The sequence below is a fragment of the Arachis duranensis genome, chromosome 2 (assembly GCF_000817695.3).
Source record: "Arachis duranensis cultivar V14167 chromosome 2, aradu.V14167.gnm2.J7QH, whole genome shotgun sequence".
Lineage (NCBI taxonomy): Eukaryota > Viridiplantae > Streptophyta > Magnoliopsida > Fabales > Fabaceae > Arachis > Arachis duranensis.
In genome coordinates, this window is record NC_029773.3 from 8,983,209 (window position 1) to 8,998,913 (window position 15,705).

At 34.7% G+C, this 15,705-nt stretch overlaps 1 protein-coding gene across 2 annotated transcripts; it reads left to right on the top strand.

Moving 5' to 3' along the window:
- Positions 1-918: 918 nt before the first annotated feature.
- LOC107473369 (protein TIME FOR COFFEE) lies at positions 919-6,608 on the top strand. Of its 2 annotated transcripts, none has more exons than XM_021134954.2 (12): positions 919-1,213; positions 1,303-1,606; positions 1,710-1,846; positions 1,970-2,096; positions 2,195-2,495; positions 2,704-2,764; positions 2,860-2,955; positions 3,049-3,289; positions 3,399-3,465; positions 3,587-3,653; positions 3,788-4,144; positions 4,262-6,608. In XM_021134954.2, exons 1-12 carry the CDS (start codon positions 1,082-1,084, stop codon positions 6,062-6,064), a joined length of 3,693 nt encoding a protein of 1,230 aa, XP_020990613.1. In that variant the 5' UTR covers positions 919-1,081; the 3' UTR covers positions 6,065-6,608. The 2 variants fall into 2 exon arrangements, with proteins under 2 accessions (XP_020990613.1, XP_015948397.1); XM_016092911.3 differs by having other exon boundaries at positions 1,328-1,606.
- Positions 6,609-15,705: the final 9,097 nt, after the last annotated feature.

The following is a 15,705-nucleotide window of genomic DNA, read 5'->3' on the forward strand; positions in this document are numbered from 1 at the left end:
TAAAATTTGAATTTCACTTTAGAGAGTAAAGTGTGATCTTCTACTTTTAAATAATTTTTTTTATATTTATTTTTAGTTTTATCTATAAAATTAATGATGAGAGATCACTTTTATTCTCTAAAGTAAAATTTAAACTTTAGAAAATTTAAATCCATGTTAAAAATAGTGTAAAAATTCAGGTGTAGTCAATTTCATGTGAAGTTGCTATCTAAAAATTGTTAGATAATTTAATTAATTTGATTAAATTTTTATTAATAAATTACAATAAAATTAAATTCTTGCATTAATTGTTGTTTTGACTTTTGACTCTTATAATTACATGTGTGAATTACTTCAATTTTAGTATGCTTTAATAAGTCAAAATAGTTATCATAAATAATAAATGTGACAAACTATTATTATTATTAGACAGCATTTATTATCATTATTATATTAAATAATTTTCATATCTAATATTATTATTTTATTTTATCCAATAAATTGCTATCTTATTTTATAGAAGATAAAAAAGGAAAAACAATCTATAAATAATGAATTAATAAAATAAAAAAAAGTAAGACATGGTCACTTTATTTCGCATTCCATATTCTATCAGACAGCAACGTCACTTGCCATGTTGGCACCGTCGAATGATCACCGTTGGATCAAAGTATAATCCAATGGCATAGAGAGCGCCAATATTCTCATCAGCAGATCCTGGCCGTTCGCAACGAGGCCATCATGATGCATGAATCGTGAAAGCGAAACATTTAACCATTTTCTCTTTTTCAGACAAAAAGAAAATCCAATTTCACTTTTTTCTAATAAAAAATATGGAAAAAGGAGAAGGTCAGATTATTATAGTATTCAATAATTTCCCATTTAAATAAAATAAACAAAAAATTAGATTTTAAAAATGAAAAGAAGAGAAGAGAAATGTTACACTACACTTTCATAGAAAGAAGCCACACAGCAGAGAGAGAATAGAAGAGAGAGAGAAGAGAGAGAGGAGAAGAAGCTCAGCCGATCGCCGCCGTGAAAGGTAAAATTCCGGCGACGCGCCGCCGTGAATTGGAAGATATTTCTCGGCGAGGTTGATTACATGAGAGAAGAAGTATACTCATGGAGAGAACTAGAGAATCGAAGAGATCAGCCATGGCGTCTTCCACCGCCGCCGGCAACGGTTTCCACAGACGCAGTAGGCACCGAACCATCGCTCTCAGGGAGTCCTCAGGTATCAACACCAGGATCTTAGTCTCCTTCATCATCATCTTCAGCTTCGCCTTCTTCTTATTCTTGTTTCTGTGTTGTTCGTTCTCGAAGTGGTTTTACTGTTCGTTTTTCGCAGAGGAAGGTGTGAACAAGAGAGGGAGGAGCAAGAGATTGAGAAGCTCTCAATCGCGCAGGGAGGAAGGCGACGAGCACAGCACCGAAGAGAGCGTCGGAAACGAGCAGGACGACGACATAGTACAGCAAGACGCCGGAGCTACTGCGACAGGTTCCGTCAATACGACGTCGTCGTTCGCCGCCTCCGATCAAATTCTTCGCCGGAGCTTCGTTCCGCCGCCGACGCTAAAGGTCACGGACGAGATGATCGGCGTCGCGGTTCCGAGGAAAGCTCGTTCAGGTTCTTAGAATAACTATTAACTAACTCTTCGTTTTCGATTTTTCACTCGCTTAGTGTTTTTATATTGTATTTGTATTTTTTTTCATTTGTTGCGTGCCTGTAGCATCTGTGAAAAGATCGAACGAAAATTGTGTCTCTGCAAGCGGCGGCGGCGGCGACCGGAATTTCCGGCAACAGTCGAATTCTCCGGTTGAGCCAGCATCTCCTTCTTCTTCGAGTGTTTCTGGGAAGAAAAAGATGGTCAGCGGAAGCTTCTTAATTTTCATTTTTCATTTTTCATTTTCAATCTGTTTGATTTTTCTGGAAAAGAAAAAAAGAGAAGAAAAAGTGAAGTTTTGAGGCGTATGTTATATTATGTTGCAGAAAGCGATTGGTGATTCTTCTGAGACATTGAAATCGCAATCATCAGATATTGAGATTGAAATAGCTGAGCTTCTTTACGGTTTGAGGACTTCCAAGAAAAACGACACGTCGTCTTCTAAGGATGCAGGTAGGTTTGATCTTAGAATTATTTTCCTAAATCTTTTGATCTTTTATGTTTTTATTATTCTTTTTACCTGAAAATTTGAATTGGAATTTCATTACCAGATAAAAAGAAAGTGGACGAGTGCAACAGTTCTCATGCTTTAGTACCTTGTAATTCAACAACAGCAGAGTTGGTTAGTGTTCAAACTGAGCAATCTGCAAGTGTTCATTGTCACGGTGGTAATGCAGTTGTTAACGAAAGTGGATCATCAGAGGCTCCAAATGATGTCATAGGGGAAGATAAGAATTCAGGTGCCGGAAGTGGTGTTTTCACTGATGGAAGATCAGCCTCCCCTGTGAGGGAAAAGCCGAAGTGGCTCACCGAGCTGGATGTTGAGAAACAGAATTCAGCTTCAACTAAAGTGTGAGCACCAATGAACAATAATTTCTTTTTCTTTTTCCTTGTTATTGATTTTTCTTTTTGGTACATGGTTTATGATAGGAAGCAATGGCAATGTTTGATTCATGTGGTTGATTTCACTTAGTGGAAAAAGGATTAGTTGATATAGCTGAATATGATAATTGGAATAAGTGATTGTTGATCCCATTTCCTTGTTCCTGAATTTTTTTAGGGTACCTACTGTTCCGGGGACCAGTGGCCAAAGAGTAGGCAAGTTTGAGATTGATCTGATGGTGAGGATCCTTTTCGTGTTAGCATTCATTCCGATTATACTGTTTCCCTTGGTTTTTGCTGTCAAATATCTGAAGATAAAGTGCCTTTTGAACAGGCTCCTCCTCCTGTGATGCCATCCCCTGAAGGAGATGACTTATCAAAGGGTGATGTCATACCAGAGACTAAACCTTGGGCACTGAATTTGGAAAAGGTAAGATGGTTGCCTTGTGATACTGAATCTAAATTATTTCTGTTAATTTTTTCCTTTGGCTCATGCTTCAACTTGTCCCAATTGCTGAAGCAGAAGAGAGAAGATAGCAGTGCGAAGGTTGAAGACATGGAAAAAACATTTAAGAGAGAAAAAACTGCAGATGAAACAGAAGAGGCAAAAAAGGTCACACTTAGAGAAAGATGTGATGTGCTAAAACATGATTTGGAGAAGCCAAACAATGTTAATGATACAAGTCCAAGCATTAAGTTAGAAGAGCAGAATAGTAATAAGGAAAAATATACTAGATTATCAAATCCCAAAGTTGAGAAAACTGGTAAATTTTTTATTTTATTTTATTGTGACTTAATATGTGATTACAGTATATGTTCACTCTCATTCTAGCCTATTTATTGAATAGAAGTCTCTTAATGCCTTCTCTTCAGCTCAATATAGCTCAATGCCTCTATCAACTGCTGGATTGGGTCATCCAAACAATCTCTCTTCCGTTGGGTATCAGATCATTACTTCTCTAGAATTAAATCCTTTTGTTCATTCTGTAGTCAAATTTTACTTAATGTTTGGTTAAAACAATAATGTCACTTTTCTAAAGGTAAATAACTATGATTGCCAGATGCACAATGCCTTCAGAGACAGTTTTTAAGATGGACAAAGCCACAGGATCATCGACAAAGTTTGAGGTATTAGGTTTTGTCACAGAATTTGTTCTTCTAGTCATATGTTTTCTTTTTATTCTTATAGTTTCTCATATACCAATATCATTCCTATTTATATGGAGTATAGTACATAATTCCTTCAAAATTCAAACCTGCAGCATGTGAAGGAAGTTCCTTCTCAGCCACAACCAAAGAGATGTGCAACCCATCATTACATTGCTCGTAACATCTTCTTACACCAGCAGTTCACAAAGATGAACGCCCTTTTGGCACCATCTATTGGCTCTGCTTCGCTGTGTGGCACAAAGCCCAACAATCCCTCGGCAGAAAGTTTGGTTATTGGGAAGCAATCTCAGAAACACCATGCAGTACAGGGGAAAGGGTCATCTACCACAAGTGATTCTAGTCTTACGGCAGTTAAAAGTTCTAATAATGCCAATGCAACGGATTCAACACAAAGGATGCAGCTCATGCTCCAGCAAGGTTCACATCCTGGCTCAACTAGCAATCTAGTGGTATGCACTTGTCTTCCAATTGCTTCAATACAGTTCAAAAATATGATGTTATCTATTTTACTGATTGCACAAGTAACCCTTATCTTGAAAAGTTGCGTGCTTTAACTTTGAATGTAGCATGCTCCTGCTTATTTACTTCCTCCGGGTCAGCATCAGGCATCAGTAGCAGCAGCTACAAGTCAGGCAGGTTTAAATTCCACCACCGGTGCTTTGTCATATAAGTCCCATAGTTCAGGTGCTAGATCTCTTGCTACCTCTTCAACTTTGCCAGCGGTAGCAGCTTCAATGAGCTTTAGCTACCCAAATTTTTCAACCAGTGATACTCCGTATGTGACAATAGTTCAAAATAATGGTTACTCATTCCCGTATTCGACCTCATTGGCTGGGGCTAATGCAGCAATCAGAGGTGCAAACCCTGCACAGGCACCACAAATACTCAATGGGACTTGCTACTCTTCTCAATCAATTCATCCTCCTCAGCATCCACAACAGCACCCTCATTCACAAGTACTGGTTCCACCAAGTTATCCCAATCCAAGCACATCGAGCAGTTCATCATCATATAAGCAGTCACAGGGTGCACAGTTTAATGGCAATAGCATTTTGACCTCTCCACCTATGCAATCACAACAGTCACAAAAGCAACACGCCTCGCTGTCCCACCATCTCAAGCATGAAACTGAGGTTAACAGAGACAATGCCTCATCTGTTGTGAATCGAAAATCTTACCCACAAAAGAACGTGCATGGACACAACTTCACAATTCCAGCTCAGCCAGTGAACTTATCTTTCCGGCCATCTGTAATTTCAGACAATGTTGGTGGAAACAGTCGGAATATCAGTGACAAGCAACAACAGCAACAGGCTTCTAAAGGCGGAGTGGAGACTACACCATCTCAAGCATTTGCAATATCATTTGGTGCATATAATGGGACAAACGTTCCTTCAAACCTTAACTTCTCAGCTGTGGGACAGAACCCCGTGATATTTCATAGCCTGCCTGATATTTCATGGCAAGGATATCAAGCTGCAAGCACACCTCATTCTACTCAGCAAAGGCCTTATTCAATAACTGAAGGGAAGAGTGGAGGTAGTTCTTCCCATCAAGAAGATGAGAAGAAAATCACTCATGGAAAATCATCAACCAATTATGGACCAACAACTCTTGTTTTTGATAATTCATCAAAGAATGTTAACTTTATGTTTTCTCCTTCAAACGGAAACTGGCCTAATTGCACTGTTGCTTCAAGTTCAGTAACAAGTGTGTCTTCAACTGCAATAACAAGTGCGCCTCTTTCTAGTAATGCCTCAAGTTCTCAAGAGCCATCATTGCTTCACCTTCAGAAGCAGTATGGTATTCAACAGTCACAGCAGCAGCCTGCTATGGCTACTTGGTATAAAGCACCATCCACCAATATCAATTCGGCTACAAAGTTTGCCAATGATATCCCTGTTTTCACACAAACTCAAAGCAAAAGTTCTACCCAAGCTTCTAACTCTAGGAGCTCAGGAAGAACCATGGATTCTCATCTTCATCATGCACCTGTTATAACATCTAATGCTCCAAACCTCAAAAGTTATTCTCAGGAGCAAGGAAGAATTTCACAGGGTCGTATGCAAATTTCATTTGGGGGAGATTACACAACCCCCCTGCCACCGCAAGGGCAACTAATCAGTAACAACCGACCTGTGTCTACAACAGTTGCAGGCACTCCACCTAATGGGGGCAATGTGAAGCCAAATCCAGAGGGAAGGAAAGTTAGTTCATCGATGAACACTTCATCGGTGAACACTTCTCAATCGCAACAAACTGATAATTCTTCTGCTGGGAGTGGTAAAAAATCTTCTCCAGTTTGTGGGAGAAATGTTCCTTCAATTTTAAGCTCATGCCCCAGCCAACTATCTGAGCTAAAGTATTAAGAAAATAAACTGTGTTGTACACCAAAAATAGAATTAGTTCTATAGAATCCCCTTGGAGGACTTGCTGATGTTGCTTCAAGCTCAAAGTGCAGTAGATGAGGGGTTTTGTTACCTTTCCTGGTCTCGTGCATGCATTTGGGATGCAGGGTAATTTTGAAGGCACAGAAGATTTTGTTTCAGACGTGGCAATGTAGTTGAGGTACTTATTTGAAAAATTCACTCTTGCACATATGATTGGTGGTTACTACATTTCTCTGTGTTGTAGGAATAGACAAAACAGTTGGTGATAGTGCAAATTGGGATGCATTAGGCCTACAATTTTGAACTAGTTGGCACTGCTATTTTGGCATATTTCTTGGTTGGTTGGTTGGCTTAGAAGGGCCTTTACATTATCAGGGGGTTCTAAGTAGTTTGACATATAAATTCTATTATGTAAATAAATATTATGTTTTTACTTTAGTTCCATAGCAGGAAATGTACTTATATTCATTTTTTAGTTGAAAAAAGCCTGCAATTATTTCTTTAATGTTCTTGATTTTTGTTATGAAGTTGCAACTTTGAGCCCTGAAAACTCTGAAACCCTGTTGGCATTAAATGCAACAAAAAAGAAATTATGGTTTCTACACACCCATATTACAGTAGAATAATTTAATAATTTTTATGTACTAATTTACCGTGAACCTCTGATTAATAAAGATTTTAAGAAAATAAATTACAATGATAATTGTTATTGTTGCAAGTTAATTTGTATCATAAGATACTTTTTAAATTTATATCAATTAATATTGTAAAGTTGTTTTATATTGTCATCGTATATGCGAAAAATAACTGATAGTATAATAATATATAAAATATTTTTCTATTTATAATGAATAGAAGTTAAATCTATTTATAAACAATGAAATGAAAAGCACATAAAACTTCTGCATTATGCATGATTTCTTACCGTGAGCACTGTAATATTATTAATTTATTATACCAAGCATTAAATTTTAGAAAATATTGTAATGTACCTTTTAATTTTTATATAGATCTTGCTAACATATGTTTTAAAGACATTTTTTATTGAATTATTAGAAAGATATTATATTTTCAATATATTAAATATATAAAACTTAAAATGTTTATATTATTATACTATTAAAATATTTTATACTAGGGTAGGGGGAAGTAGGTGCCACCTTGGCATTGCTGGGATGTCCTGCCATGCACAAGGCCCGGGTTTTGGACTGAGACAGACTGAATATAACAGTTCTTTCCTTTTGTCGTTTGAAACAGAATCAATCAAAGTTTGAGTCATCATGTGTGCAATAATGTGACACACTGTCCTACTTCCATAAAACTGATTGATAGGAGATAGCAACTCTACTAATCTAGAATAATTATTAGGTATTCTTGATGTAATTAAAAAAAAGTGCAGGGGAAAAAGGTTTGAGGTCATTGTCCGAGGAATTTTGCAATGCGCATAAAACAAACAATGAGAAAAGAAAGAGGATTTTCAAAGATGATAAGTTACTCTCACGCATATATCAAAGCAACAAGGTGAAAACGAAAGTGTTACAAATATATTTTGCACCCGTTGGCACGAGAGAGATATTTACCTGAGAGAATCGAATTTAATTTTGATGTATCAGATAAGGTCATTAAAATAGTCGAGTTTGTCGGATTAGTTTGTTTAATCACTTTAAATGAGTGGTACATTTTTTTTTTTCTAAAATTAAGTCATTGAAAATAAAATGTTTAATGGACTTCACCTTATTAATCCGTAATTATACGGGTTGGCACGAAAAATAAATAACTTACCAGTTTAGCCTGTTGAATTTTTTTTATTCTTTTTTCTTTTATCTACAAGATTTAACCTTTTTTTAACAATCTCATTCAATTACCTAAGTTTTGACTAAAATATCTTTAGATTCCAATATAATAACGTACTATTAAAAAAAGTAAAAAATTTATTTTAGTTCAAAAATTAAATTTCTATTTTTTAATTAAAAAATATATATTTTTTTGTTGCTTACGGTATTCCCTAATCCAACAGGTCAAAAACTCATCCATTGCGGATCTGAGCTCCATTTAAGGGTCTGCCACTGGCCAATGAGTTGCTGCATGAATTCAAATTCCTGACACTTGTTTAAGCGATCGAGTGAGTTGAGCACTCGATCAACCCAAGCTGGTTAATTAAAATAGAGCATGTTAGGAATTCACAAAAAATCACAAAAAATCAACTATAGTGTAAAATATATATTAAAAATAAATTAAATAACACAAATACACAATAGTTGGTTTGATAATTGATTTGTGTGTATATATAACATTTTTGTTTCAATTTATACGCCAATCAAGCAACTATATACCAATATTCACTATTGTCAATATTTAAACAATTAGTATTAATGTTTTTGATTTTGAACCTTACAACACTATATGTACATTGTATTTGAAGTGCCAATGAATTTAGAAGAGAAAAATCATTGATTTAATAAAGATTTTACTATTTTTAGTATGACATGTGTGGTAAATCTGTCTAACAAGTTGACAAAAATCACCAATTATCGAACCAAACATCATCAACACGTAAATTCAGTCTCATGAATATTTGCACAAGTAACAAAGGAGTTAAGAGGTTCAATCTTAACCCAATCATGACACCAAAATGAAGCAAAGCAATTCCAACAGAAAATTCAAAGTCCTCTCTCAAACACAACCCCAAACAAGATGCCGAATAAGACAATGTTTTGAGGTATTCAAGTGGTGGTAAGAACTCGATTGATTAGTTTTTTGTTTTTATTTTATGTTCTTCTCATGCTTTTATGCATTAGAAACATAAGAAACTAGGAATAAAATTGGATATATTATTATTATTATTTTGGATTAATTGGGATTATTAAATTCCTTCTGAGATTCTAGACTAAAGTGTTGCTCGCCATCCTTTGGCAAACTAAACAAAAGTCTGTGTTTTATACAAATGAAAGGTGCATTTGTTTGGTGACACTCTTTATTTTCTGTGTTTTATAAAAAATTGAGAAAATGACAAATTAGTCCCTGACTTTTTAACCCGCGGACATTTTTGTCCCTGACCATTGAAAAATACATTTAAATCTCTGACGTCTTTGAAAATCAGACGGATCAATCCCTCCGTCCATAACTCACCGCCAGACCCGCCGGAAAAGGCTGGCCTGGCTCCCCCTCTGCTTACCTGGCTCAACGGCGTTCCCACGTGGCACGTTAGTGGGATGAAACTTTTGAAAATGGGACACATAAGTCCCTCTCACTCAAAACGACGTCGTTTTGAGTGCTGCCCTAATCCTAAAATTTGTTTGGGTCGTTCCTCCGAGAACTCAACTTGCTCCGCCGATAGCCGCTGCTTCTTCTCCGCCGGCTGCGTCAAGTACTCCTCCATGCTCTCCTCCCCGTCCTCCTCATATCCAGAAGAACTATCCATTTTTACACCCCTTCCCTCCTGGAACATCTTCGAAGCTCACCATGGATCGAGAACCTAATCAATTAACATGAACAATTGAACATGGCTCATTTAAACAATTCAATTAATTGGATAATAAGATTGAACCAATCAAATTTTTGGTGAGTGCGCTTTTTTGATGAATATAAAAATATAATATTTTGAAAATTCTTGTTGTAGTGGATTAAATAGCTAGCTAGCTAACTTAGATTAATGATTCGATGTGACAAACTTTGATCACATCATCAGAGCCATTACAGAACAACAAGCAATAACAAGTACAAGAAAAAAAAAAGAAAAAGGGGTCAACGACGGGAAGAAAATTACGGACCGAGAAAAGGAAGTGATGAAGATAGGAAGAGGGACGGAGGAGGAAGCGGCTGAAAAGATTGGTTCTGATGAAGAAGAACAGTGTTACTGTAGTTGGTGGTGGAGAAGACAGAGCTGAAGAGCCTCCCACCCGCCATGGGTGATGATGTGTGTTAAGGGATAAAAGAAAAATGAATGGAAGATAGAGATAATATATTTCTCAAGGAGTCATGGAGATGAGAACTGAAGCAAAGGATCTAAATCTTATGGCAGAAGAAGCTTGTGATTATGATCTCTGTTATGTGTGAGGTGTGATGATGCCCATTAACGCTTCTTTTTGAAGTTGATGATGCCCCTTCATAGCCATTGTTGAAATCTGAACAACTCTTCTTCTCACCACCAGCAACCACCATGAAGGAACGACCCAAATGAATTTTAGGATTAGGGCAGCACTCAAAACGACGTCGTTTTGAGTGAGAGGGACTTATGTGTCCCGTTTTCAAAAGATCCATCCCACTAGCGTGCCACGTGGAAACGCCGTTGAGCCAGGTAAGCAGAGGGGGAGCCAGGTCAGCCTTTTCTGGCGGATCTGACAGAGGGTTATGGACGGAGGGATTGATCCGTCTGATTTTCAAAGACATCAGGGATTTAAATGTATTTTTCAATGGTCAGGAACGAAAATGTCCGCGGATTAAAATGTCAGGGACTAATTTGTTCTTTTCTCTAAAAAATTTAAATATAAAAGATTTATTTCTATTTCTTTAGTTTAAGGAAAAATTGACGATGAAAAAATATAATAATAGTGTTCAGAAAATATATGTTCCATATGAAAAGGTGATTCTTCTCTCCCTTGATCGGATTACAGTGGGAAATTAATAAACCCTAATTGTTATCTATGATCTCTTTCTTCCCTAAATAACACTCACTATCAGGAGTTCAACTCATGAAGAATCTTAATATAATATAATAATTAAAAAATTATATTGCAAAGAATCTTGGGATATATGATCACATGTCAATAATTCAATATTTAACCATCATGAGACATAACTAAGACTACTTTCATTATTTTTTAATCAAGCATCACTAAGACAATTTCTGCTAAAAGAGGGTAAATAAAACCGACAAAAGAGTCGATCCTATTTGTTTTATATACTTTGTCATTATTTATTGGCTTATAATATTCCTCTCCGTGATTAGAGTAATCTTTGGATATTTTGTGCGGAATAAAATAAAATACAATGTAATAAAATAATAACTTACAAGAACGGTTGGTCTCACTATAGTTGGTAATAGGTAGGGTGGCAACCGGATAGGTAGAGACGGATTTTTGTTTTATTGGATTCTATTTCATCCTACAATAATCTACATAATATTCGTTTTATTCCTATATGCAAATAATAAAAAGTTAAACTCTAATTCGTTTTTGTAGGTACCCGCACGCCCTGCTCCTATTCGTCTCCATAATTATTAAAATTTAATAAATTATATATATACCGGAACAGGTATTACCTAAATCCGGCCCCATCCCGTCCCGATAAAAACCCGTCCCGAGCGGATACGAACGCGATGGGTACCTGCGAGTTCGGGTGGTGTTGCCATCCTTAGCTAGTAATTGGTATTCATGAATGATCTGCTGAGCAATTTTTTTCATTTGTCCCTAATATCCCGCAATTTGACAACTCATCAAAGGCTAATTTATTACGAATTTGAATTTTATTTAAGTGTTTACCACTGGTCAAACCAATAAATTGATGTATAATCTTCGATATTTACTTAGGCAAACGAATAAGCTAATTATTCGACCAATTCAAATTGGTTAAACTGTTGAGCAACTTGCAATATAAGTACATGTTATTTTATTTATGGATAAAGTATATTTTTTGTCCTTAACGTTTAGTTTTATTCAATTTTGTCCCTAACGTTTTTAATGCATCTAATTTTGTCTTTAATATTTTTTTATTTATATTAAAACTATCTCTAAAAATTTTCAATTTTATTAGTAATATTTTACATAGAGTTAATATCTAAGGATAATTTTAACAAAATTTAAAATGTTAGAAATAAAATTAAATACAATTAGACGTTAAGAATATTTTAAAAAAAAATCACAAACATAACAAAATTATAATTTACCTTTTATTTATTTATTGTTAATAATATTTTGTTAACCAAATCATTCATCAAAGAGAAATTTTTGTCTACGTACAATTTATCACCTACTCTTTTAGGTACTTCAATTATTGTTCAATACACCAAAAAACAAATAAAAAAGAATTATATAATACAACTTGCGTTGGTATCTCTGTAATCTTACACCTGTTAAATAGTATTTTGCATAGTTATGGCAAATCATATCTAATAATCGTGAACCTTTATATATATATAAAACAAAAAAATTTTTCAATTAGAATTTTATATTAATTTTAAATTTATAGTTAAATTATTGTTGACAATAAACAAAAAGGATAATTTACTTATATAAAATATTATAGAAGAATTAAAAGAGTCTAACAGCGAAAATAACACAAATATTCAATACAAAAATAATATAAAAATATTCACAATACAATATGACAATAACAATGAGCAAGCAATTATATATCAAGTAAAGCAATAAGAAAAGCACACCAATATTTCAACGTGAAAAACTCTCTCAATGTGAGTGGTAAAAACTACGAGTCGTCCAAACTAATGAAATAACTCTTATTATAATTAAATATGAGGTATAAGAGAGTCTCAAATAAAACACAAATCGTATATACAATCAGCCAAAACACTAAAGCACCAAAACTTACAAATTAATAATAAGAAGATGAAAAATACCCAAAATTAGAGAGCTGCTGTTCGAAAGCTATTTTCTTTCACTATAGATCTTCAATCAACATCTCCACTATCCATAATAAAAAATAAGATGAGATAAAACTGCAGTCCAAATTTCAGACCGATGCAACGATGAACGAATGAGAAACTACTGTTTGAAATCTACTACTCTGTATAAAAACGAAAATTCTATTTTTTCTCTTCTCTCTCACTTTGTGGTTGCTTTCTCTCACTCTCTATTACCCAAAAAAAAAATCTGATTAGGGTAGTGACACAAAGGTGCAAGGAGATACCCCAAAAAATTGGTCTTGGACATCACAAAGGAGAGAAAAAGCCCAACAAATCGTCTCCTTCTCGACTAGGTGGAGGCTCTTACCATCTCAACGATCAGACAACATGTTTCAAGTTTATCTCTTGACAATGCTTTTGTCATCGTATCAGCACCATTATCATCAGTGTGAATTTTCTCAAGTTTCAACAACTTCGAATTCAACACATCCCATATTCAGTGATATCTAATATTAATATGTTTAGATCTTGCAATAAAAGTAGAATTTTTAGCAAGATGAATAACACTTTGACTATCACAAAATAACACATGACGGTCTTGTTTGAAACCAAGCTTTCCAAGAAACTTCTTTGTCCACAACAACTCTTTACATGCTATAATTGTTGCAATAAACTCTACCTCTGTGGTAGAAAGTGAAACACACTTCTGTAACTTTGACTGCCATAAAATAGCTCTCTCTGCAAACTTGACTAAATAATCTGAAATAGACTTTTGAAAATTAACATCTCCATCATGCCATGTCTGCATTAGTAAAGTCAACTAGCAAAGATTTTTTACCACCAAAGCTCAAACTTAAGTTAGTTGTACTTTTTAGATATCTCATAATCCATTTAACAACATTTCAATGTTCCTTACTTGGATTAGAGAAGAAACGACTCACAATACCAACCATATGAGCAATGTCTGGTCTAGTGCACACCATAACATACATCAAGCTTCCAACAGCTGAGACATAAGGAATTTCATCCATTACTTGTTTCTCCTCGTCAGTGAGTGGACACTGCTTGGTGCTCAACTTAAAATGAGGATCAAAAGAATTAGCAACAGATTTGGCATCATTCATGCCAAACCTTTGAAACACCTTCTTTATGTACTTCTCCCATAATAAATAAAGCTTCTTGGAATCTTTATAACAAATAATAGTTATATCCAAAATCTATTTGGCAGGACCCAAGTCCTTCATAGCAAAGAACTTACTCAATTGTTTCTTCAACTCATTAATTCTCAAAACATTCTTTCCTACAATTAAAATGCCATTCACATAAAGTAAAGGAATTATAAAATCACCATCAGAAAACTTTTGCACAAATATACAATGATATAAAATTATCTTATGGTAACCATGCTCTCTTACAACAAATTTAAATTTCTTGTACCATTATTTTGGAGCTTGTTTCAAACCATAAAGACTCTTTTTAGACTTACACATAAGGTCTTTCTTTTCTTTAACAACAAAGTCATCTAGTTGTTCAATGTAGATTTTTTTGTCTAAATCACCATAAAAAAATGTTGTCTTCGCATCTATTACTCAATCTCTAGATTAAGAGAAGCTGCTAATCCAACTACAGCATGAATGGATGACATCTTCACAACAAAAGAAAAAATCTCCTCAAAATTAATACTTTTTCTCTTACTAAAGCCTCTAACAACCAATCTAACTTTATACCGAGACTTAAAATTGTCTTCTTCATTCTTGATTCTAAATACCCATTTGTTCTTCAAAGTTCTCATACCTTTAGGTAGCTTCACCAACTCATAGGTATCATTGTCAAGCAAAGACTTCATTTCTTCTTGCATAGTTTCAAGCCATTGAGCTTTACTTCCATTTTTAACAGCTTCTCCATAACATTCAGGTTCTCCCCTATTAGTTATTAACAAAATATACTCATATGGAGAATACCTTGATGACGAATTTCTCTCTCTTGTAGACATTCTAAGTGCATTTGCAGAAATTTCTAAAGGTGATTGTTCATCATGATCATCATCACCAACTTCATCAAGCGTCGAATCAACTGTTCCATCTTCACCTGCACCTGTATCATGCTCATTATTATGAGCTTCAACTCTACCAACTTCCACCATAGATATAGAGAAAGTAATATTCAAATCAGAAAAATCATCACTAGACTGAACCATTGGCTTCTCTGCATTATAAATATCCTTCAATATTTGGTTTTCAACAAAGACAACATCTCTACTTCGAATTACCTTCTTGTTAACAGAATCATAAAATCTGTAACTAAACTCATCCATGTCATAGCCAATAAAAATACACTGCTTAGTCTTTATATCCATCTTGGATCTCTCATATTTAGGAATATGAACAAACACTTTGTATCCAAAGACTCTTAAATAATAATAGGAAACATCTTTACATGAACATATCTTTTCTGGCACTTCAAATTATAATAGAATACATGGTGTCTGGTTTAAGACATGAGCAACAGTGCTCAAAGCTTCACCCCAAAAGATTTTGCCAATCCAGACTGTGACAATAAGTACCTAATTCTTTCAACCAATATTTTGTTCATTCTTTCAACCAAGCCATTCAACTAAAAAGTTTTCTAATGTCTTATACCATGTTCTTTACAATAAGCATCAAATGGACCTGAGTACTTATCACTATTGCCAGTACGAATACTTTTCAACTTCTTTCTAATTTCTCTTTCAATAGAAGCTTGAAATTGTTTGAACACACCAAAAACTTGATCTTTGGTCTTTCAAGTGTAAACCCATAATTTTTTAAAATAATCATTAATAAAGGTTACAAAATAGATAGACCCTCCAAGTGTTCTTGTCTTTATTGGCCCACATACATCAAAATGCACCAAGTCAAGTATCTCCAGCTTTCTTAAAGGTGGATAGCTCTTGAAGGAAACCCTGTTTTATTTTTCAGCAAAAGAATGGTTGCACTTTTGCAAAGCACCCTTGCAACCAGATAAAAGATTATTCTTGGATAATATATTCATTCCTTTCTCA